Raw genomic sequence first — 21,215 nt, 5'->3', positions numbered from 1 at the left:
GGGGGCTGCGGGACCCCCGAGGGAGGGCAGGGGCTCGGGAGCGCCCTGTTCCGCTACTGCTGCCGCTGCGATGGTGGCGAAACACCGCGACACAGCCCTCGTCCCTCATTCCGTCGCTGCTCCGGGGCGGGGGCGTCCCCGGGACGGCCGCAGAGTGTCCTGCTCCGCCTGGCCGCGCCCGCCGGAACGGCGGCGGCACGGAACGCGGCGCCGCGGGGAGGGGAGGCGCCAGGGACCGCTCGTAGCGGCGCACATCGCCGCCCCTGTCAGCTGTGCTCCGGCGCGGTCCGTCCCGCAAAGCCTTCCGCCGGCTGCCATGCTGCCCTGCGGGGGAGCGCTCCGGGCCGCGGCGCTGCTCCGCCCGGCCGCCGCCGCCGCCCCCCGCCTCGGGGCCGCTCCGCGCCTCGGGGCCGCCCGCCGAGCCAGCCGCGGCCCGGGCGAGCGGCCGGTGGGGCCCGGGGCCGCGCTGCCGCCGGGGCCGGACCTGCGGCACTTCCTGAGAGGGGCCGCGGCGGGGGAGCGGCAGCCGCAGCGCAGCTCCTACCCCGGGGCCGGCAAAGGTTTGTGCCTCTGCGGCGCTGCTCTCCCCCAGCCCAGGGTGCGGAGCCCTGCGGAGCCCTGCGCGGCGGCACAGGGGCGGGAGGGGTCCAGCCGTGCCCCGCGGCCGCGGCTTTGCTGCCAGGCGGTGCCCCGGGGCGAGGGTCGGTGCGCAGCGCCTGTGGGGAAGGCGAAGTGATGGGGGCGGCCCCGGAGGGGGCTCTGGCGGCAGAGGGGCTCCGTCCCCGTGCCCGCACGCTCGGTGTGGCGCTGCCGAGCAGCTGCTCCGCCCTGGCAGCCGTGTACGGGGCAGGCTGTAAGGCCCGGGAGAGGGGTTTGGAGCGCCCTGCCTGAGCACCGGCACAGCCCCCGGGGCCGCGGGCCAGGCCGCTTGGGCCGGAGCGAGGACTTCTGGAGCCCTCGGGTCCCCCAGAGCCTCCTCGGGTCCCCCAGAGCCTCCTCGGGTCCCCCAGAGCCTTCTCGGGTCGCCTTCCCTGCGCTGGCCGTGGGGGAGGGCAGCTCCTGTGCCGCCTGCCTGGGGCTCTCCGCTGCCGGCCCCGGAGCTTCCCTCCCTGCGGAGGAGCTCGGGAGGAGCAGGCTGGAGCTGAGAGCTGCGCTCCTGTGCCGCAGTCTACCTGGAGACCTACGGCTGCCAGATGAACGTCAGCGACACGGAGATCGCCTGGACCATCCTGCAAGGGAGTGGCTACAGCAGAACAAAGGAGCTGGGGGAGGTGAGGCACCTTGGCAGCTCTCCCGCGGCCCAGACCTCTTTGGGGGTGGGGGAGTCGCACTGCGAGTGCCTGCGAGCCCAGCTGCTGCCCGGAGGGGCTTTGCAGCCTGGGGAGGGAAGGTTGGAAGCGAGCTCAAAGCTCAGCCAGTTCCAAGGTCTCATCCAGCCTGGTCCTGAACACTTCCAGGGGGGTTGTGGAGCACAGAAGCACCCAACGTGATCTTTGATCACGTTGGGTGCTTCTGTGCTCCACAACCCCCCTGGGAAACCTGTGCCAGGCTCTCACCACCAGCCCCCTTCAGATCCTGCAAGGCCACTCCAAGGGCTCCTCCAAGCCTTCTCCAGGCTGCACAGCCCCAACTCTCTCAGCCTGTGCTCAGAGCAGAGCTGCTGCAGCTCTCTGAGCATCTCTGTGGCCCTCCTCTGGCCTGGCTGCAAGAGTTCCATGCCCTGCTTGTGCTGGGGGCTGCAGAACTGCCCCCAGAACTGCAGGTGGGGTCTGAGGAGAGCAGAGGCAAGGGGCAGAGTCCCCTCCCTTGTCATCACTCAAGGAGGGTTCTCAGTCAGGCTCAAAGCAGCACCTGAGCCTTCAGCCAGGCACCTGGGCTGGGCCAGGGGCATCACCAAGGGCACTGCTTATCTGTGCTGGTGTGAGCAAGGGAGAGGTGATTTAGACTCTCACCCTGGGGCAGATCTTCCACTGCCTGCAGTGGGTTTCAGCCCCTCCCCCCCAGCAGATCCTGGTCCTTGCTGCTTGGCTTTGCAAACTCCTCCTTTTGCTGTTGTTGTTTCCACCTCAGGCTGATGTGGTTCTCCTGGTCACCTGCTCTGTCAGGTAAGGAGCCTCAGCTGCTGCTTTGCAGAGGCTGGAGGGGGCTTAGCTCTTGAGAAGCAAGGCACTGAGTGTGCAGTGGGAGTTAAGGGAGCAGGCAGGAGGGCAGCTGCTCCTTCAGCTGAGCTTGGAGCTGCCTTGTGCCACGATGTGTGGCCTCAGCTGTGCTGGGGGTGGGTTTGCTGGGGAGGGAGAAGCTCTTTGGGTGCTGTGGGTGGTTGGGGACCTGCCCAGACCTCTGCTTTCAGGAGGGTTAGGTTGGGTTTTTGTTCAGTGCTCTTTTGTCTTGTGTTGAAGTGAGGAGCCTCAGAGTGCCAGGGGCAGGAGAGGCTCTGCCCTGCACCCCCTGGGGAGGCAGCTCTGGGGAGCTCTGCTTGGTTTGAATGGGTGCAGAGCTCAGGCCCAGAGCAGCTGGTGCTGGCTGGCTACAGCCAGTAGGACTTGCTCCAGAAGGACTCCTGTTCTCCAGCAGGACTTTGGTCTGCAGGGATGGGGCCTCCAGCACAGCCCTGGGCAGCCTGTGCCAGGCCCTCCCTGCCCTCACTGTGCAGAGCTTCCTCCTGAGGTCCAACCTAACTCTGCCCTGCTCCAGTTCCCATCCACTGCCCTCGTCCTGTCCCCGCAGGCCTTTCTGAACAGTCCCTCCCCAGCCTGCCTGCAGGTCCCTTGCACAGCTGCACTGCAGCTCTGAGCTCTGCCTGGAGCCAGAGCTCAGTCCCTGAGCTGTTCCTGCGGGGCAGAGCCCCCAGGGGAGGGCGGGGAGGGCCAGGAGCTGAGCTGTGACCTGCACCGCCCCAGCGGCAGCGGCAGGCTGAAGCCTCCCCTGAAGCACCCGAGCTGCGTGGGGCCGGGGGGGCTGTGGGGCGCAGCTGCAGGCAGGGCTGTGTGCTGGCCGCAGGGAGAAGGCAGAGCAGACCGTCTGGAACCGCCTGCAGCACCTCAAGGCGCTGAAGCTCCGCAGGCAGCAGCGCGGCTCAGCCCTGCGCATCGGCGTCCTGGGTGAGCAGCCGGGGTGGGGCCTGCCCCGCCCCCGCCCCGCCCGTAACCTCTCCACCCTTCCCCTGCCTTGCCCCACCTTTCTCCTTCCCCCCTCAGTGCCCCTTTCTCTCCCTTCCCCCCCCGCCCAGTGCCCCTTTCTCTCCCTTCCCCTGCCTTACCCCATTTTTCTCCTTCCCCTCCTTGTGCCCCTTCCTCCCCCTTCCCCCCCACTTGTGCCCCTTCCTCCCCCTGCCCCCCTGGTGGCACTGAGCCTGTTCTGTGGGGTGTAACCCAGGGTGGGCACAAGGGCCTGGCCTCTGTCAGCAGTGCTGTGGGCAGCAGGACCAGGGAGTGACCTTAGCCCTGTGCTGGGCACTGTGAGGCCACACCTTGAGTGCTGGGCTCAGTTTTAGGCTCCTCACTACAAGGACATTTTGGGGCTGGAGCAGGTCCAGAGAAGGGCAACAAAGGTGGGGAAGGGTCTGGGGAACAGGGCTGGGAGGAGCAGCTGAGGGAGCTGGGGGTGTGCAGCCTGCAGCAGAGGAGGCTCAGGGCAGAGCCCATTGCTGTCTGCAGCTACCTGAGAGGAGGCTGCAGCCAGCTGGGGTTGGGCTCTGCTGCCAAGGAACAAGTGACAGGGTGAGAGGAACCAGGCTCAAGTTGGCTCAGGGGAGGTTTAAGTTAGGATGCCAGGAAACATTTCTTCAGTGCAGGGGTCCTGGGGCACTGCCCAGGCTGCCCAGGGCAGGGCTGGAGGCCCCCTCCCTGCAGGGGCTTGGCTGGGGAGCTGAGGGCCACGGCTGAGCCCTGCCGAGGCAGATGTTAGGCTGGGGTTGGACTCCAAGACCTGGAGGTCTTTTCCAAGCAGGCCCTTCTGTGAGCTCTGTCTGGTGGCAGGGTGCATGGCTGAGAGGCTGAAGGAGAAGATCCTGCAGAAGGAGAAGCTGGTGGACATCGTGGCAGGGCCTGATGCCTACCGAGACCTCCCCCGGCTGCTGGCCCTGGCAGAGTCTGGCCAGCAAGCTGCCAACGTCCTGCTGGCCCTGGATGAGACCTATGCAGATGTCCTGCCCGTGCAGACCACTGCAGGGGGCACCACTGCCTTCGTGTGAGCACCTGGGGGATGCCCCGCCTGTTTGTGTGCCCCTGGGGGTGCTGCTGTGGGCACCTGGGGGATGCTCTGCCTCTTTGTGTGCCCCTGGGGGTGCTGCTGTGGGCACCTGGGGGATGCTCTGCCTGTTTGTGCAGCTCTTTGCTCCTTAGCTGCTTGCCCAATCTCATGGACACAGGCATGGAAACCTGGGAGGTGGCAGGCAGGGCTGCTGAGCAGGAGGCTGGGGGAGAGCAGGGGTCTGCAGGTAGCTGTGCTGGGCCAGCTCAGGGCAGGGCAGGAGGGCAGGGGGCTGCAGGCAGCTGTGCTAGGGCAGGATGTGCCAGGCAGCATTGTCCTGGAGCAGTGCCTGTGCTTCACCCCTCTGCAGGTCGATCATGAGAGGCTGTGACAACCTCTGCAGCTACTGCATTGTGCCCTTCACCCGCGGGCGTGAGCGCAGCCGGCCCCTGGCCTCCATCCTGCAGGAGGTCAGGATGCTGTCAGAGCAGGTGAGCACAGCCTGCTGGCCTCCCCCAGGCCCTGCAGCAGGTGAGGCACAGCCTCCTCTGCCCTCCCCCAGGCCCTGCAGCAGGTGAGGCACAGCCTCCTCTGCCCTCCCCCAGGCCCTGCAGCAGGTGAGGCACAGCCTCCTTTGCCCTCCCCCAGGCCCTGCAGCAGGTGAGCACAGCTCCTGGCCTCTCCTTCCCACTCCCCCAGACTGGATCCTTGCTTTCCCAGCCCAGGGATGGAGGATGCCTCTCAGCAGTGCCTTTGCCAGCTCTCCCTTGCCCCTGGGGTCCCAGAGGGTCCCCACCGGTGGCTTTTGGCTCTCCTGCCGAAGCTCGGGGGCAGAGTGGGCAGGGGAAGAGCTTCCCATGGGGATTCCTCCTGGGGGCCAGCGCAGGGCTGCCCCTCCCCCGCTGCCTGGCCACCCCCACCGGGCTCACCTCCTCTCCTTGCCTGTGTGCAGGGCGTGAGGGAGGTGACCCTGCTGGGGCAGAACGTGAACAGCTACCGGGACGTGTCGGAGGTGCAGTTCCGGGCAGCAGCCGCCCCGGGGCTCAGCAGAGGCTTCAGCAGCAGGGGCCGGGCGCGGGCGGGAGGCCTCCGCTTCGCCCAGCTGCTGGAGCAGGTCTCCAGCGTGGACCCCGAGCTGAGGATTCGATTCACATCCCCACACCCCAAGGACTTCCCTGACGAGGCAAGTGTGGGGCAGGGCTCGTGAGGGGCCTGGAGCACAGCCCTGGGAGGAGAGGCTGAGGGAGCTGGGGGTGTGCAGCCTGCAGCAGAGGAGGCTCAGGGCAGAGCTCATTGCTGCCTGCAGCTGCCTGCAGGGAGGCTGTAGCCAGGTGGGGTTGGGCTCTGCTGCCAGGCAGGCAGGGACAGAAGGGGACACAGCCTCAAGCTGAGCTCTGCAGCCCTGCTGTGGTGGTGCTGGTTGAAGCTTCCCAGAGGCTCAAAGTAGCTAACAGAGCCAATGCAGTAAGAGATGCTTTCCCCTCCCCTCACTTGGCAAGGGAAGGGAGGATGGAAAGGAAGAAAGGAAAGTAGGGAAGGAAGGATGGGAAGGACAGAAAGAATGGGAAGGAAGGAAAGTAGGGAAGGAAGAAAGGGAAGGAAGGATGGAAAGGAAGAATGGGTGAGGCACTTAGTGCCCTGGTCTGGTTGACAGGGCAGGGCTGGGTGCTAGGCTGGGCTGGATGAGCTCGGAGCTCTCTTCCAACCTGCCTGATTCTGTGTCTGCTGAGGAGAGGCTGAGGGCCCTGGGGCTGCTGAGTCTGCAGAATTAAAGACTTGAGAGGGGATTTAATCAATGTTTACCAATATCTGAGGGCTGGGGGTCAGGAGGGGGGGACAAGCTCTGCTCACTGCTCCCTGGGACAGGACAAGCAGCAGTGGATGGAAGCTGCAGCACAGAAGGTTCAGCTCAGCACAAAGGGGAACTTCTTGACTGGAAGGGTCCCAGAGCCCTGGCACAGGCTGCCCAGAGAGGCTGTGGAGTCTCCTTCTGTGGAGCCTTTCCAGGCCTGTCTGGATGTGTTCCTGTGTGCCCTGAGCTGGGTTGTGTGGTCCTGCTGTGGCAGGGGGGTTGGACTGGATGAGCTCTTTGGGTCCCTTCCAAGCCCTGTGGTCCTGTGCCCCCTGGAGCTCTGCCTGCAGGCAGCTGCCGGCTGTGGGCTGCACTCCCTTCCCGAGCCGTTGCTGTCAGAGGATGGCAGCAGCAGCTCCCGGGAGGGGCAGTGTCGGAGCCCAGAGCCTGGCAGGCTGCACGCTGCTGCCTGTGAGCTGGGGCAGGCTGCTCCCTCGGGCAGCTGAGCTGAGCTCTGTCACAGGTCCTGCAGCTGATCCGGGAGCGCCACAACATCTGCAAGCAGCTTCACCTCCCTGCCCAGAGCGGCAGCAGCCGAGTGCTGGAGGCCATGCAGAGGGGGTGAGTGCCCACCACGGCCAGTTCCCTGCCCTGCCCTACTCTCTCCTGCTGGTTCCTGCTCCCTCTGCTGAGGTTTTGTGCTGAGCAGGTGTTCATTGCAGGTACACCAGAGAAGCCTACTTGGAGCTGGTGCAGCATGTGCGGGACTCCATCCCGGGTAGGGGCTGCTGAGGCTCACTCTGAGCTCGGCACAGCTGTGTCCTGCCCTCAGTCAAGGTTCCTCTGACCCTGAGGGGTCTGTCTGGGTCTGTCACAGGGGTGAGCCTAAGCTCTGATTTCATTGCTGGCTTCTGTGGGGAGACAGAAGAAGATCACCAGCAGAGCCTGTCCCTGCTGCGGGAAGTCCGCTACAACGCAGGCTTCCTCTTTGCCTACAGCATGAGGCAGGTGAGTGCAGGACCTGCTGCAGCCTCTGGGCTTCTCTCTCAGCTCCTGAGACACTCAAAGATACCCCACAGCCACTGAGGAGAAGATGGGAAGCCTCATGGCACTGATTCTGGGGGAAAGAGGGAGGCAGAGGCCTGAGGGTAGTGGTGGTGCCCGTGGGAGTAAAAGGCATGGAGCTCTTGTGGGCAGACAGGCAGCAGCTACCTGTCACAGCTTCACCCAGCACCCTCCAGCAGAGCAAGGAGGAGCTGCAGGAGGAGTGTGAGGAGCTGCAGGAGGAGTGTGAGGAGCTGCAGGAGGAGTGTGAGGAGCTGCAGGAGGAGTGTGAGGAGCTCCAGGAGGCTGCTGGTGCTCAGCACCTGAAGGCATTCCATGAGACCAGAAAGAGCTGTGCAGAGCTGGGGCCTGAAGGGCAGCCCAGCTGGCTGGGCTGGGGGCTGGTGGTGCTGGGCTGGGGCTGGTGGTGCTGGGCTGGGGCTGGTGGTGCTGGGCTGAGCTGAGGTTGTCCCCTCCCCTGCCCACAGAAGACCAGAGCCTTCCACCGGCTGCAGGACGATGTCCCTGCAGGTGTCAAGCAGCGGCGGCTGCAGGAGCTCATCACAGTCTTCAGAGAGGAGGCTGCCAAGGCAAACCAGGCCATGGTGGGCCAGGCTCAGCTGGTGCTGGTGGAGGGGGTGAGTGTTCTCCTCCTCTCCTGCTGCCTGAGAGGTTCTGGGGCTGCACACAGCAGCCATCACCTCTGCCTTCCTTTCTTGCTTTCCCCTTGGGGTGATGCCCACAGCCTCAGCCTGGTTTCTGCAGGGCACTGAGCTGGGCACAGCAGGGTGGGATGGGGCAGAGACCTGGCTCTGGCCAAGCACTGCAGCAGGGCAGGCTGTGGAAGGTTCCCTTGGTGTGGAGACAGCAGCTGTGGCCACAGGGCTGTGCTGCAGGCTGGGTGGGTCAGTGTGGGGTGGGCTCCCGAGGCAGGGAGGGCAGCAGCGGGGGCTCTGCTGCCCTGCAGGTGATGTTCCTGCCCTCCTCCCAGCCCAGCAAGCGCTCTGCCTCCGAGCTGTGTGGGCGGAACGACGGCAACATCAAAGTGATCTTCCCTGCGGCCAGGCTGGAGGAGGCTGCCGGCTCCGAGGCTCCCTTCAGCCCCCAGCCCGGGGACTATGTGCTGGTGAAGGTGAGCTCTGCTCTGCTGCCCGGGCCCTTCCCTTGCACCTTGCTCTGCTCCAGAGCAGGAGAGGCTAAAATTAGAGGGGAACCTCCTCAGCCTCTCTGTTCTGAGGCCTCTGCTGCTGTATCTTTCAGGTGACCTCTGCCAGCTCTCAGACCCTGAGGGGAGTTCTGCTGGGTCCTGCTACCCTCTCCCACTCTGCAGCTTGTCCCTGAGGGTTCTCTGCTGCTGCTGGGGGCAGGAGCAGCAGCAGCTTCTCGCCAGGAAGCTTGGCCAGGTGGAGACAAGGTGGTGAGAGGGAGAAGTGTGCTAGATGCTGTCTGTTTCTGGCTGGCAGCAACCTGCCCTCCTGGACCTGTGCAGAGTTTGCCAGCAGAAGGGCTCGAAGCTGCCTCTGCACTTGTCAGACCCAAGGTCCTGCCATTTCCCTTGCTGGGCTGCAGGGCAGTCCTCAGCACCTCCTCTGCTGCAGCCCAGCCTGAGAAGTGGCTGCCTGCAGAGCAGATCCCTGTGCTGCCTCCGAGGAACTGAAGGGGCAGTGCCTACCAGCTGCAGCAGGTGCTGAGGGAGGCCAAGAGGACTCGCTGAGAGTGTGAAGAGCTCAGCAGCAGACTCTGAATTCCTGATAAATTCCCTCTTTGCAAGCTGCTGGGAAAGGTGAAGTGAGATCCTGGCCTGTGCCCGTGTGGAATGTGGCCCTGAGCTGTGGGCTGTCAGCTGGTGGCTAACAGCCACAGGAGCTGCTTCATCTGCTCTGGCTGAGGCCAGGGGGCTGCAGCCTTGGGGCTACTGGGGGCTGGCTCAGAGGACTTCTCCATCTCCAGGCCCAAAGGGTTCAGGGTGAGGACTGGCTCTGGCCTGCTGAAGCTTAGGGTGTAGCTTTTAATCCACCCTCTGTGGGTGCCAGGGAATCGCTGAGGGCCCTGGATCCCCTCTGAGCCCCACTGGGCTCTGGATCCCCTCTGAGCCCCACTGGGCTCTGGATCCCTCCCTGCTGGTTCACAGCTGTGAGTGCTGGGTAGATCTTGGTGCCTCGCATCACCCCCGCAGGAGCCATGGCAGTGCCAGTGCCCTGTGCCCTGCCACAGGAGCAAGGAGCCACTTTGGTGCCTCCAGACCCATCCCCCCACTGCCAGCTTCCAGGGTTTGTGCTGTCCCCGGGCAGAGCTGCATGTGGACATGTGCCAGGCTGTGGTGACGTTGGCATGCCCAGGGCTCAGCCAAGTCCTTTCAGGGTGCCAGAGCCCTGCCCAGCCTCTCCTCTCCAGCAGCTGCCTCCTTCCCAGGTGCTTGTCCCAGGGGCCTGCTGGAGAGGACCCAGGTTGGTTTCTTCCCCCTGCCACACCTCGGGCACACCTGTGGGCAAACAGCTCCGGGGACATTCGTCAGAGCAGCTTTGCCAGCACAGCTCTGGAGTGCTGGGTGACATTTACCCTCCAGCACCCGCTGTGCCCCCTGGCACCAGGGTTTCACAACACCCATCCTGCACCTGTGCCTGCTCTGCCTGTGCCAAGCCAGGCTGGACAGGGCCAGCAGCTGCCTGGGGGGACATCACTGCCTGTTCTCCAGAGGCCCTGCCCGTGCCAGGGGGGACAGATGGCAGCAGAAGCCGTGGGCCAAGTCCATCAGTTGCCCAGGACTGGCTTAAGGACAACCTCAGCTGCTCCCTGGTTGCCCACCTTACCCCTACCCAGCCTTGCTGCCCTCCCCAGGGCTGTCCAAGCAGCTCGGGCAGGGCAGTTGGGGCTGTGGCCAGGCAGAGGTGGCTGTGCCGTTGTCACCTCCTGCTCTCCCTCCCGTGGCAGTGCAGCTGGAGGGGGCAGCGCCTGGCAGCTGGGGGCAGCTCCCAGCACTCTGCTTTGGGTCAGCCCAAGGTGCCCCTGTGCTGGCAGGTGGCAAAGAGCCATGGCCTGTGCCCGGCACTCAGACACTTTCCATCCTTTCCCTGCTGGCTTTTCCCTCCAGCAGACAGGTTCCAAGGCTCAGCAGCCCTCCTGCTCCTCCTCCTCCTCCCCCCTCCCCCGCCGGCGCTGCTGGAGGCTGCGGCTCCAGGGAGGGTTCTTCGGTGGCTTTCCTGCCGGCGTCGCTGAAGCTCACAGCACAGAGCTCAGAGATTTGGTGCAACAGAAAAGAGCTTCAACCACCCGGGGTTGTTTTTTCCACCTCTAACATCAGTGACAGCTTCGTTCACCCCTCCTGGAGCTGCCTGAGCTCAGGGTCAGGTTGGATGAGACTGTCATAGAATCAGGCAGGTTGGCAGAGAGCTCCAAGCTCACCCAGCCCAGCCTAGCGCCCAGCCCTGCCCAACCAACCACACCATGGCACTAAGTGCCCCAGCCAGGCTTGGCTGCAACACCTCCAGCCACTCCACCACCTCCCTGGGCAGCCCATTCCAATGCCAATCACTCTCTCTGACAACAACTTCCTAACAACATCCAGCCTGGACCTGCCCTGGCACATCTTAAGGCTGTGTCCCCTTCTCCTGTCCCTGCCTGCCTGGCAGCAGAGCCCAACCCCACCTGGCTACAGCCTCCCTGCAGGCAGCTGCAGGCAGCAATCAGCTCTGCCCTGAGCCTCCTCTGCTGCAGGCTGCACACCCCCAGCTCCCTCAGCCTCTCCTCACAGGGCTGTGCTCCAGGCCCCTCCCCAGCCTTGCTGCCCTGCTCTGGGCACCTTCCAGCACCTCAACATCTCTCTGCAATGGAGGAGCCCAGAACTGGACACAGCACTCCAGGGGTGCCCTGAGCAGTGCTGAGCACAGGGGCAGAAGAACCTCCCTTGTCCTGCTGCCCACACTGCTCCTGAGCCAGCCCAGGATGCCATTGGCTCTGCTGCCCACCTGGGCACTGCTGCCTCCTCTGCAGCTGCTCTCTCCCAGCACCCCCAGGGCCCTCTCTGCCTGGCTGCTCTCAGCCACTCTGTCCCCAGCCTGTAGTGCTGCTTGGGGTTGTTGTGGCCAAAGTGTAGAACCCTGCACTTGGCCTTGTTCAGTCTCATGCCCTTGGCCTCTGCCCACCCATGCAGCCTGGCCAGGTCCCTCTGCAGGGCTCTGCTACCCCCCAGCAGCTCCACAGCTGCCCCTAGCTTGGTGTCCATCTTTGAGCAACCTGAGCTAGAGGCAGGTGCCCTGCCCATGGCACCAGGCTGGAGCTGGAAGCTTTGTAGTGTCCCACCCTGAAAGGGACCTCAAGGATCTGCTCCAAGCTTTCAGGGTAAGATCTCTAAGGTCCCTTCCAGCCCACCCTGTGAATCTGTCAGGGTCACATCAGCCTCTAAAAGCTCTTTCCAGGCTCTGCTGTGCTGTGCCCACCATGGCATTGGGCATCCCTCAGCCCTGCCTGTTCCTCGTCCCCCCCAAGGCCTGCAGCCCCCCCAGCTCCTAAGGGCTGCTGTTTCCCTGTCTCCAGCCCCATCCCAGAGCAGCTGTGGGTGGAATGCCAATGGTGGAGGCAGTGGTGGGAGGGGCAGCTCCCATTTTTCATGGTGCTGTGAGCTCAGGGTGGACCTCACCAGGCTGTCACTGCCACTGCTGCTCTCGGGGGCCTGCCAGTCCTGCTCCCCCCTTCCTCAGCAATTCATTTCCCTTGCTGACAGCAGCTATTGACTTCTGCCTCTCCTCCAGATGAGGTGTCCTGGCTCATCAGCCTTAGATTAGTTTTCCTCTTCAGCCTTTCCTATTAATAAGCTCCCATCCTGCTGTCATTACCTGCTACCTATTTTCTGCTGCCTCCCATTTATGGCTCCACAGCTTCCTGATGGGTTTGGCCCCAGCTGGCTCGGGTAAAGCTCAGGCGTGGGCTGGGGGTGTGGAGATGGTCAGAGGTGGTTGTGCAGTGGCCCAGGACCCAGGGATGGGGCTGGGGTGGGGCTGCAGTGGGGCAGTGGTCGGGCAGTGATGGAGCTGCAATGGGGCAGTGATGAGGCTGCAATAGGGCAGTGATGGAGCTGCAATAGGGCTGTGGTGAGGCTGCAGTGGGGCAGTGGGATGGCCATTCCCCTCCTCCCACACACACCTCCCCTCCCTGCATCTCTCTGATGCCAGGCTGAGCTCTATCACTCTGGCTGCTCTCCAGAGCAGGAGGCAGTGGAGCAGTGACAGTGGCAGCTGTGAGGCAGAGGAGCTGAGATTCATCCTGTCAGCTCTGGGGGACCCCAGGACAAACAGACACTGACTTCCTGTGCCCACTCCCCGACCCTGGCTCCCCATTCCTGTGTCTGGGCACAGCTCCAGCCCTTGGGGGGATATAGCTCTGGGGCTAGAGGCATTGCCAGGCTCTTTCTTCCCAGACAAATCCTCCTTTGCCACTCAGGAATCTCCTCTGGGTCGTGCCCCAGGATGTGCTGTGTCCAGGACAGCCTCACCCTGGTGCCCAGGGGCTCTGTGACCACACAAGGGTGGGAGCAGGCAGGGGGTAGGGGGTACAGGGGAGAGGGGGAGCAGCAGCAGGCACCTCAGGGAGCACCTCAGTAGAGCCAGGGGAAGGTTCTGATGTTCTCAGCAAAGATCCTTCCCAAGGCCTCTTGCTCCACAGCCCAAGCTGGTTTCAAAGCCTTTTTGCTGTGCCTGGGGCAGCTTTCCCCAGCCCACATTCAGGAGCAAGCACAGCCCAGGGCTGCCAGGAGCAGCTGCCAGCTCCAGCTCCTATGAGCAGCACAAAGATGCTCAGGGTGGGGCTCAAGAGATGCTTGGGCTGGGGCTCAGGGGACAGCCTGAACCCCTGCAGCTGGCAGGCAGCCTCTGTGCTTGTCTTTGCCAATCATTGCCTCTCTCCAGGCACCTTTCCCTTCCTGGACACCAGTGCCAGGCTCATCTCCATCCCCCCTCAGCTCTGTCCTCACCTGGGAGGTGCTCAGAGCCTTGGGTGCCAGTGCCAGGGCTGGGAGCTGCTCAGGCCAGAGCTGAGCAGAGCCAGGGCTGCTGCTTGCCCTCAGGGCTTTGGATTGGCAGTGCCAGGGGCCAAAGCACCTCACCCTGCAGCCTGGGGCTCCTGTTTTCCTGCTGTGCAAACAGAGCCTGGAGGAGAGTGGCTGGCAGAGCTGCTGCTGCTTGGCACAGCTCAGGCTCCTGCAGAGCCAGCTGACTGCAGGCAAACAAAGGCTCAGGTGTGACCCCTCCAGAGCAGCACAGGCATGTGCCAGCCCTGGGTGGAATGGCATCAGATCAGGGCTCTGGGGATGAGGAGGCAGCACAGAGTCAAGCTGGGAAGGGCACTGAGTGAGAATGAGTCACTGCTGAGGAGGGATGCTGTAGGCTGGGACCTGCACTGGGAATGCCCACCTGGAGCTGGCACCTCCTGGCTGGCACCCACCATTTCCCACTTAACCTCTTCAGCTTCTCCTCTCCTTTCTGAGATGTGAGCAGAAGTCCTGGCACAGGGAGCAGGGCACTGGGCAGGCACTGGCTGCAGAGCCACAGCTCAAGACTGAGCCCTCCCTGATGGGGCTGGGGGGAAGGGGGGAGGGCGTGGCAGGAGCAGAGGCACAGGAGGGTGTTGGTGCATGCCAGCTGAGCTGCCCTGGGCGCTGGGGAGCAGCTGGTGGCGCACAGAGCTGTGATCTCAGCTCTGGAAGCTGTAGGGCTTGGGGTCTTGGTGCTGACCCCAGCAAATCTGGCACCTGGGACTTGGCACCGTCCCAGCAGCTCTCACCGTGCAGCCACATTGCTCAGGGGCTGTGGCACAGCCACCCCAAGGAGGTGTTTCGCTGTGGCTGCAGCCAGCACCGTGCCACAATCAGCACCGTGCCACAATCAGCACCGTGCCGCAGCCAGCACCGTGCCGCAGCCAGCACCGTGCCGCAATCAGCACCGTACCGCAGCCAGCACCGTGCCACAATCAGCACCGTACCGCAGCCAGCACCGTGCCACAGCCAGCACCGTGCCGCAGCCAGCACCGTGCCGCAGCCAGCACCGTGCCGCAGCCAGCACCGTGCCGCAGCCAGCACCGTGCCGCAGCCAGCACCGTATCGCAGCCAGCACCGTGCCACAATCAGCACCGTACCGCAGCCAGCACCGTGCCACAGCCAGCACCGTGCCGCAGCCAGCACCGTGCCGCAGCCAGCACCGTACCGCAGCCAGCACCGTGCCGCAGCCAGCACCGTGCCGCAGCCAGCACCGTACCGCAGCCAGCACCGTGCCGCAGCCAGCACCGTGCCGCAGCCAGCACCGTGCCGCAGCTCCTGCACAGAGCTCTCTCCTCCCGCCTCGGGGGCCTGGGGTCGTGGCCCCAGCCGTGGGCGCTGCCCCAGCGGGCACCGGGGACGTGTTTGCTGCTGTCAAACAGCTCCCGGCTGGCTGCCGACAGCAGCGAACAGCAGCGGGGGGAGAATACATCTGCATAGAGAGCGACCAGGGCAGCTCAGTGCCACAGCGCTGGGGGTGCGCGGAGAGGGAAGGGAAGGGAAGGGAAGGGAAGGGAAGGGAAGGGAAGGGAAGGGAAGGGAAGGGAAGGGAAGGGAAGGGAAGGGAAGGGAAGGGAAGGGAAGGGAAGGGAAGGGAAGGGAAGGGAAGGGAAGGGAAGGGAAGGGAAGGGAAGGGAAGGGAAGGGAAGGGAAGGGAAGGGAAGGGAAGGGAAGGGAAGGGAAGGGAAGGGAAGGGAAGGGAAGGGAAGGGAAGGGAAGGGAAGGGAAGGGAAGGGAAGGGAAGGGAAGGGAAGGGAAGGGAAGGGAAGGGAAGGGAAGGGAAGGGAAGGGAAGGGAAGGGAAGGGAAGGGAAGGGAAGGGAAGGGAAGGGAAGGGAAGGGAAGGGAAGGGAAGGGATGCTGCAGCTCAGGGCTTGGTTCCAGGGTGCAGCTCCTCCACCTCTGCAGCAGGCTCAGCTGTTAGCTATTCTGTGAGTGACTCCTGGTGCTGGTGGGAGAGAGAAATAACAAACCCACCCCCACCCCCCCGCAAAAGCTGGGAAGGACCCGAGCCAGGCGCCGAATGCAGATGAAGAGAAAACCTTTTTATTGTGAGGAGGGGCAGGAGGGAGCCGAGCACAGCCCCCAGCCCCCGGCCCGGCCGCTGCGGCGCCCCCGCAGCCGCCTGGAGAGCGCAAGAGAGGAGAGAGCGCCCCAAGGGCTCCGAGCAGAGCTGCCTGGGTACGAACCGGCTGGGAAGAGGTCGGGAGCGGAGCTCAGGCTGCTGCCGCCCTGCTCCTAGCAGCGTGGAACAGCCTGGGAGCGCCGAAGGTCCCTTCTGCAGGGGGACAAGGAGCAGGAGGAGAGCGCAGGCAAAGCCTTTCTGTTCCAGCAGCCTTTGTCCCTTCCCCCTCCTCCTGCCCCCGAGGAGGTTTGGTGCAGTCTCACAGTGCTCCCTCGGGGTGCGGGCACGGGGAGCAAGTGGTGCCCAGCAGCCAGGCTGTGCTGGTCCAGCACCAGTGAAGTCCCCTCTGTGCCCAGCAGTTCCCTGCCCAAAACACAGCCTCAGCCCAGGTGGGTGTGAGGAGGGATGGGAGGGGCAGGACTGTGCCAGTGATGGCTGTGCCCTTGCCAGTGGTAGCTGTGACAAGGGGCTTGTGGCTGTGCCAATCAGGAGGCCACATGGGCAGGAGCTGGGGCTACTGCCCCTGGATCTGCTGCCAGCAGTGCCAATGGCACAGTTAACCATTGGCATGGGTAGCCATTGGCATGGGTAACCATCATCCTGGCTGCCCCTTGACATGGGTAACTGACCACTGGCACTGGTCACCACTGGCACAGCTCACCCCGGGCTGGCAGAGATGCTGAAGTGTGTTGGGGCTGTGTGGCACAGAGCTGCTGTGGGTCTTGCTTGGGGCTCTCCCTGCTCTTGTGTACTCTCCATGCTTTGAGTCCTCTTCCTCCCTTCCCTCCTCCTCCTTCTCCTCGGGGTGGACTGGTGGAAGTTGCCCCCAGGGGCACCTGAAGGATGCCAGAGCTGTGCTCCATCACCTCCCACTACCAGGGAGCAGGAGCAGCCCTGGTGGGCTGCAGCCCAGCAACAGCACCAGTACTGGCACCAGTACCAGCACTGGCACTGGCACATTCAGCAGCAGGGCCCTGAGCTGGGTCCCCAGGCAGCAAACCATCCTTACCCCATGGCACTGCCAGCCCCACAGCTATGGGATGTTCCCAGGATTGATGCCTGCAGCTGGGGAAGAAGGTTCTAGGTCAGAGCTCAGCAGCTCCCCCCAGCCCCCCAAGGCAGAGGAGCTCCCACCTGCAGAGCCAGGCAGTGCCAGGCCCCAGGGCCCCCAGCGTGGTGGGCAGAGATGATTGAGAGCCTCTGGGAAAGCTGAGACCAGCTCCAGCTCTGCCTTCCCCCTCCTTTGTGGGGGAGGGGAGCCTCCCCCCAGCCTCTGCAAAGGGTCCTTGCCCCCTCCCCCAGCGTCCCCAGTTACCCCCTTTAAGTCGTTCTGAAATCCTTCAGCAGAGCTGAGGTGGCACCTCCAGAGCTGTGCATGGCACCAGCAGGGCACTCAGGTGGCATCTCAGCACCAGAGCCCTGCCCAGGGATCCTCCTGCCCATGCTGAGGGTCTCTGAGGTCCAGGGACCCCCCCCCACACACACCCCTCAGCACCTCTGCACCAGGTGGGGTGCAAGGGCTTTGCGGGGGTCCCCCTGTGGCGCCCCAGCAGCCCTTGGCTCGGGCTGCAGCCCAGGACCCGCTGCCCTCTCCCGGGCAGTGCCCACGCCAGGGCCGTGCCCTCCCCCCGGTGCGGGTCCGCAGGGACTCACTCTGCAGGAGCCAATCGATGAAGGCGCTGGGGAACGGAGAGCTCTGCAGGGGCAAAGGGGGGGGGGTGAGTGCGGCTGGGGGGCAGGGGCTGGCACCGTGGGCACAGGACCCAGCCCTACCTGCAGGTCCAGCTCCACCACCTGCTCCGAGCTCAGCGGCAGGCGGGACAGGGCTGAGTAGATCCTCCCCAGCAGCCCGAAGGAGATGAACCCTGGCAGAGGGAGGAGCTGTCAGGGCTGCCGGAGCCACCAGAGGCTGGGATGGCACCGACCCGGCCCGGGGACGTCCCTCCCGTGGCTCTCAATCCTCCTGGGGCTCAAATGCTGCCCTGAAAGCTGCCCAGGGCATGGCTCAGCCCACGGAGGGGTTTGCTTGGGCTCAGTGACCTGAGAGGTTTTATCCCCACCAGAAGCAGATGGATCCGTGGGGACAGGGCTGTGGGGATGGGGCAGTGCCTGTGGCTCTGGGGGGCTCAGACCAAGCTGGGGAGGAAGATCCTTTGGCTCTGCAGGGCCGCAGGCCAGGGGGGCCCTGGCAGGGGCACCTCTCTTGGCACAGGCCAGGTCTGGCCTCAGAACAGTCCCATGAGGAGCAGGATGATGATGGCAGGATGATGATGATGATGATGATGGCAGGGTGATGATGATGGCAGGATCATGAGGGCTTCCTATCAGGGTCATGATGGTTTCATGGTACCAGGCAGTGGACGAGCCAGGACTATGCCAGGTCTGTGCCAGGACTGTGCCACTCCTGCTCCCCGCAGAGCAAATTCCCCCTGCCACGGCCCCATCTGCCCCCCAGGAAGCCTCTGGAGGGGCCCAGATGCACAAACCTAAACCTCCACCTGCAGGTGGAACCCAGAGCAGAAGGACTCACGGTTGAGGAACTGCAGCTGCAGGTTGATGATGCTGAGCCAAGTGTTCACGATGGGGCAGAGCTGTGGGGGCAAGGAGGGGCACAGGCTTGGTGAGAAGGTCGAGGGGGCAGCCACAGCTCTCCCTGCCATCACCTGAGCCTCACGGAGCCTAAAGCCAGGTGGAGCAATCAGCTCCCAGAGCAGCTTCCTCGCTGGGGAAGGGATGGTGAGACCCATGCAGCCCTCCTGAACTGGCACCGATGCCATGGAGCCTGCCAAGGTTTTCTGAGCAGCAGCTCTGCCCTCGCTGAGGCTGTCACTGCCTGTGCCCAGGAGGCCACCTGGAAGGCAGCTGGGGACAAATCATCCCCCACACTGGGGTGGTGGAGCCTGGATTGCTTCTAGCAAATAAACCCTGACCCTAAGAAAGATATGGGGAGGCTGTGGAGGTCCCTGGAGGTGCCCACCCCCGGAGACCACTCTGTGTGAGCCTGCCAGGCTGCTGTGGGCAAGGGCAGCTCCAGCTGCAGCTCAGCTTCTCCCAGCACAGGACCCTCAAGGACTCACCAGTGCAGGCACAAGGGACTGCAGAGAGGAGTTGAGCAGCTGACTGACCAGGTTGGTGAGGAGGCTGAGAGGGAGAGAGAAGACAGGCAGGGCTGAGCAGGCAGACGGCAACGCCCAGGGCTCAGCACCAAACCCTGCCCGAGCTCCTCCAGAGCCTGCTGAGCACTCGAGAGGAGCATCTCTGAGGGAGATGCTGAAGCCCTCAGCTCCTCCAGGCTTCCCCAGGGGGTGCTCAGGGCTTGGTGATCTGATTCGTGGAGCCACAGAATGGGTTGGGGTGGAAGGGACCCTCAAGATCAACCAGTTCCAGCCCTTTTGGTTCCAACCTTGGCTGATCTCAAAGGTCCATTCCACGAACCTATGAATCTGTGCCCAAGCTGGAGGCTGAGATGGTGCCCAGCTGCCAACCTGCAGAGAGCTGCCAGCCCTGCCCAGTGCCTCAACCCTCTCCCCAGCAGATGCCAGCAGCCCCTGGCAGGTGCATCACACCCATGGGCTTGCTGCTGAGGCCATCCCATGCTCTCCTCAAGGCTGGGCAGTGGAGCTGCACTTGGCTGAGTCCACCTCAGGGATGGAAACTAAGATCCCCCCGGGTGGGGGAGGGAAGGAGAATCCTACCCCCAGGGTCTGGCCTCGGAACAGCCCCACGGGGAGCAGCAGCATGCAGGCAGGGTGATGCAGCCAGCCTGGAGACCCCAGAGCTGAGCTCCAGGCCAGCCCAAGTGCTCCTCTGCTGCTGGGAGCGGTCCCTGCTTGCAGAGCAGCCCAGAGCTGCTCAGTGCCTGATGTCGGGGGGGGGTGGGGGTGGTCCCACACTCACCCCTTGCGCAGGCTGACGCTGAAGCCGCCGAGCAGGCTGCTGCAGTCCGTCAGCACCAGCCTGAGGTCCCCAGGGCTGTCCTGGGCCAGCTGGATGTGGGAGGTGAGGTTGGCTTCCACCGAGGAGCCGCTCAGGAAGTGGAAGACGCTGGGAAAGAAGGAAGCAGCTGCAGAGGGAATCCCCAAGCAGTGGTGTCTGGGGCAGAGCCACCAAGCTTGGGAGGGGGGTGCCTGGGGGCAAAGGTTTCTTTAGTCTCAGGGCTGCCAACAGTGAGGTGCCAGGGTGCAGATGGGCACAGGGAGGTCAGCAGGAGAGCTCTGGCTCCGGCAGGAGGAAGGACAAGCAAGGTGAGGGGGGCATGGAGCCTCCTGGGCACTTTGCTTCTAATGCCTTTGTCGGGTGATAGAACAGAGTGGGTTGGAAGGGAGCTGAAAGCTCAGGCAGTGCCAACCCCTCTGCCATGGCCAGGGGGGCATCTCCTACCAGCTCAAGGCCTCATCCTGCCTGGTCCTGAACATCTCCAGGGAGGTTGTGGAGCACAGAAGCACCGAATGTGATCTTTGATCACATTCGGTGCTTCTGTGCTCCACAACCTCCCTGGGCAACCTGTGCCAGGCTCTCACCTCCCTGGGCAACCTGTGCCAGGCTCTCCCCACCCTCCCTGGCAAGAGTTTCTTCCCAGTCTCCAGTCTCGTCCTCCCTTCCTCAAGCTCAAAGCCCTTCCCATGCCCACACCGAGGGTCTCTGCCTCTCGCTGGCCACCACCACTGCCCCCAGGCTGTGCCTTCGAGCTGAGGACAGGCTGGGAAACGTCCCCAGAGAGAGGCAGCAGCACAGAACTGTCCTCACCAGCTCCTCCCTCAAGGGTTGGGGCCATTTCTCCCCCCCTGCCCGGCACTGTTTCATCCCTCTCAGGTGGCCGTGGCTCGGGTGGCACCGAGCTGCCCAGCCCTGCTCACCCTGGGAAGCGAAGCACCAGCCTGGAGTAGAGGTTCAGCACCAGCTCGCCCCCGCGGAGCAGCTTCCAGGACACGCGGAGGTTCTCCAGGTTCAGCACCTTCAGCCTGGGGGTCAGCACCAGAGCAAACCCGGCCTGAGGTGGCAGCAGCAGAGCCCACAGCCCCATCCCTCCCTGCCCGCCCTCTGCCCCATCGCCCCCTGCCCAATCGCCCTCTGCCCCATCCCTCCCCGTCCCTCTCTGTTCCATCTCCCCCTTCCCACCCTCTGCCCCATCCCTCCCTGCCCACTTTCTGCCCCATTGCCCCCTGCCCACTCTCTGTCCCATCCTCCCCTGCCCCAACCCTCCCTGCCCACCCTCTGCCCCATCCTCCCCTCTCACCCTCTGCCCCATCCCTCTCTGCCTATCCTCTCTGCCCCATCTCTCCCTGCCCACCCCCCCAGCCTCATCCCTCCCCTGCCCACCCCCTGCCCCATTCTCTCTGCAGCTGGTCCCAGTGAAAGCTGAAGGTGGGGAAGGGCCAATGCCAGCTCCAGGAAGAGCCAACTTCAAAGCAGGGCCAGGCTGCCCAGGGCTGTGCCCTGCAGAGTCCCAGCGAGCTCCAAGGGTGGAGATGCCCCTTCAGGAGAGCCCAGTGCCCAGGAGCACCCCTGCAGCAGAGCCCAGGCTCTGGCTGCAGTTTGCTGCCTCCCAGTGCCCCCATGGCCATGCCCCTGCCCTGACCTACCAGGCAAAGGGAGTTGACTTGGCAGGGACTCCGTTCCCCAGCAATCCTCCTCCACCCAGCAGACCTCCGAGACCAAGGAGGCTTCCATTGCCCAGGAGACCTCCTGTGCCAAGCAGCCCTGTGCCAAGCAGCCCTTGCTCTCCAAGAAGACTTTGATTGCCAAGGAGGCCATTGCCAAGGAGGCCATTGCCAAGGAGGCCATTGGCAAGGCCTTCACCACCAAGAATGCCTGTGCCAAGACCTCCTCCAAGGATGCCTGTGACTGCACCTCCTGTGCCAAGCAGCCCTTGCTCTCCAAGAGGGCTTTTACTGCCAAGGAGACCATTGGCAAGGCCTTTACCACTAAGGATGCCTGTGCCAAGACCTCCTCCAAGGATGCCTGTACCTGCACCTCCTGTGCCAAGCAGCCCTTGCTCTCCAAGAGGGCTTTTGGTGCCAAGGAGGCCATTGGCAAGGC

The 21,215-nt window shown here is 64.1% G+C and overlaps 1 protein-coding gene across 1 annotated transcript; it reads left to right on the top strand.

The window, feature by feature from the left end:
- Nucleotides 1-70: 70 nt before the first annotated feature.
- On the top strand, nt 71-8,797 carry CDK5RAP1 (CDK5 regulatory subunit associated protein 1). The gene is made up of 13 exons (XM_064167781.1): nt 71-560; nt 1,168-1,271; nt 2,071-2,105; nt 3,001-3,101; nt 3,978-4,188; nt 4,562-4,682; nt 5,144-5,374; nt 6,507-6,604; nt 6,706-6,761; nt 6,861-6,991; nt 7,516-7,665; nt 8,019-8,159; nt 8,288-8,797. The coding sequence occupies exons 1-13, from the start codon at nt 71-73 to the stop codon at nt 8,366-8,368; spliced, it is 1,950 nt and encodes a 649-aa protein (XP_064023851.1). The 3' UTR covers nt 8,369-8,797.
- Nucleotides 8,798-21,215: the final 12,418 nt, after the last annotated feature.

Source organism: Pogoniulus pusillus, chromosome 29 (genome assembly GCF_015220805.1).
Source record: "Pogoniulus pusillus isolate bPogPus1 chromosome 29, bPogPus1.pri, whole genome shotgun sequence".
Classification (NCBI taxonomy): Eukaryota; Metazoa; Chordata; class Aves; order Piciformes; family Lybiidae; genus Pogoniulus; species Pogoniulus pusillus.
This window is presented reverse-complemented; position numbering and strand designations above follow the sequence as displayed.

What these genes read in the sequence shown, in the direction of transcription:
- CDK5RAP1 (XM_064167781.1), top strand. Translation starts at nt 71, where the DNA reads ATGGTGGCGAAACACCGCGACACAGCCCTCGTCCCTCATTCCGTCGCT. An exon ending in CTGGAGGCCATGCAGAGGGG is followed by an intron (nt 6,605 to 6,705) that starts GTGAGTGCCCAC and finishes TGTTCATTGCAG; the next exon opens with GTACACCAGAGAAGCCTACT. An exon ending in TTGCCTACAGCATGAGGCAG is followed by an intron (nt 6,992 to 7,515) that starts GTGAGTGCAGGA and finishes CCCTGCCCACAG; the next exon opens with AAGACCAGAGCCTTCCACCG.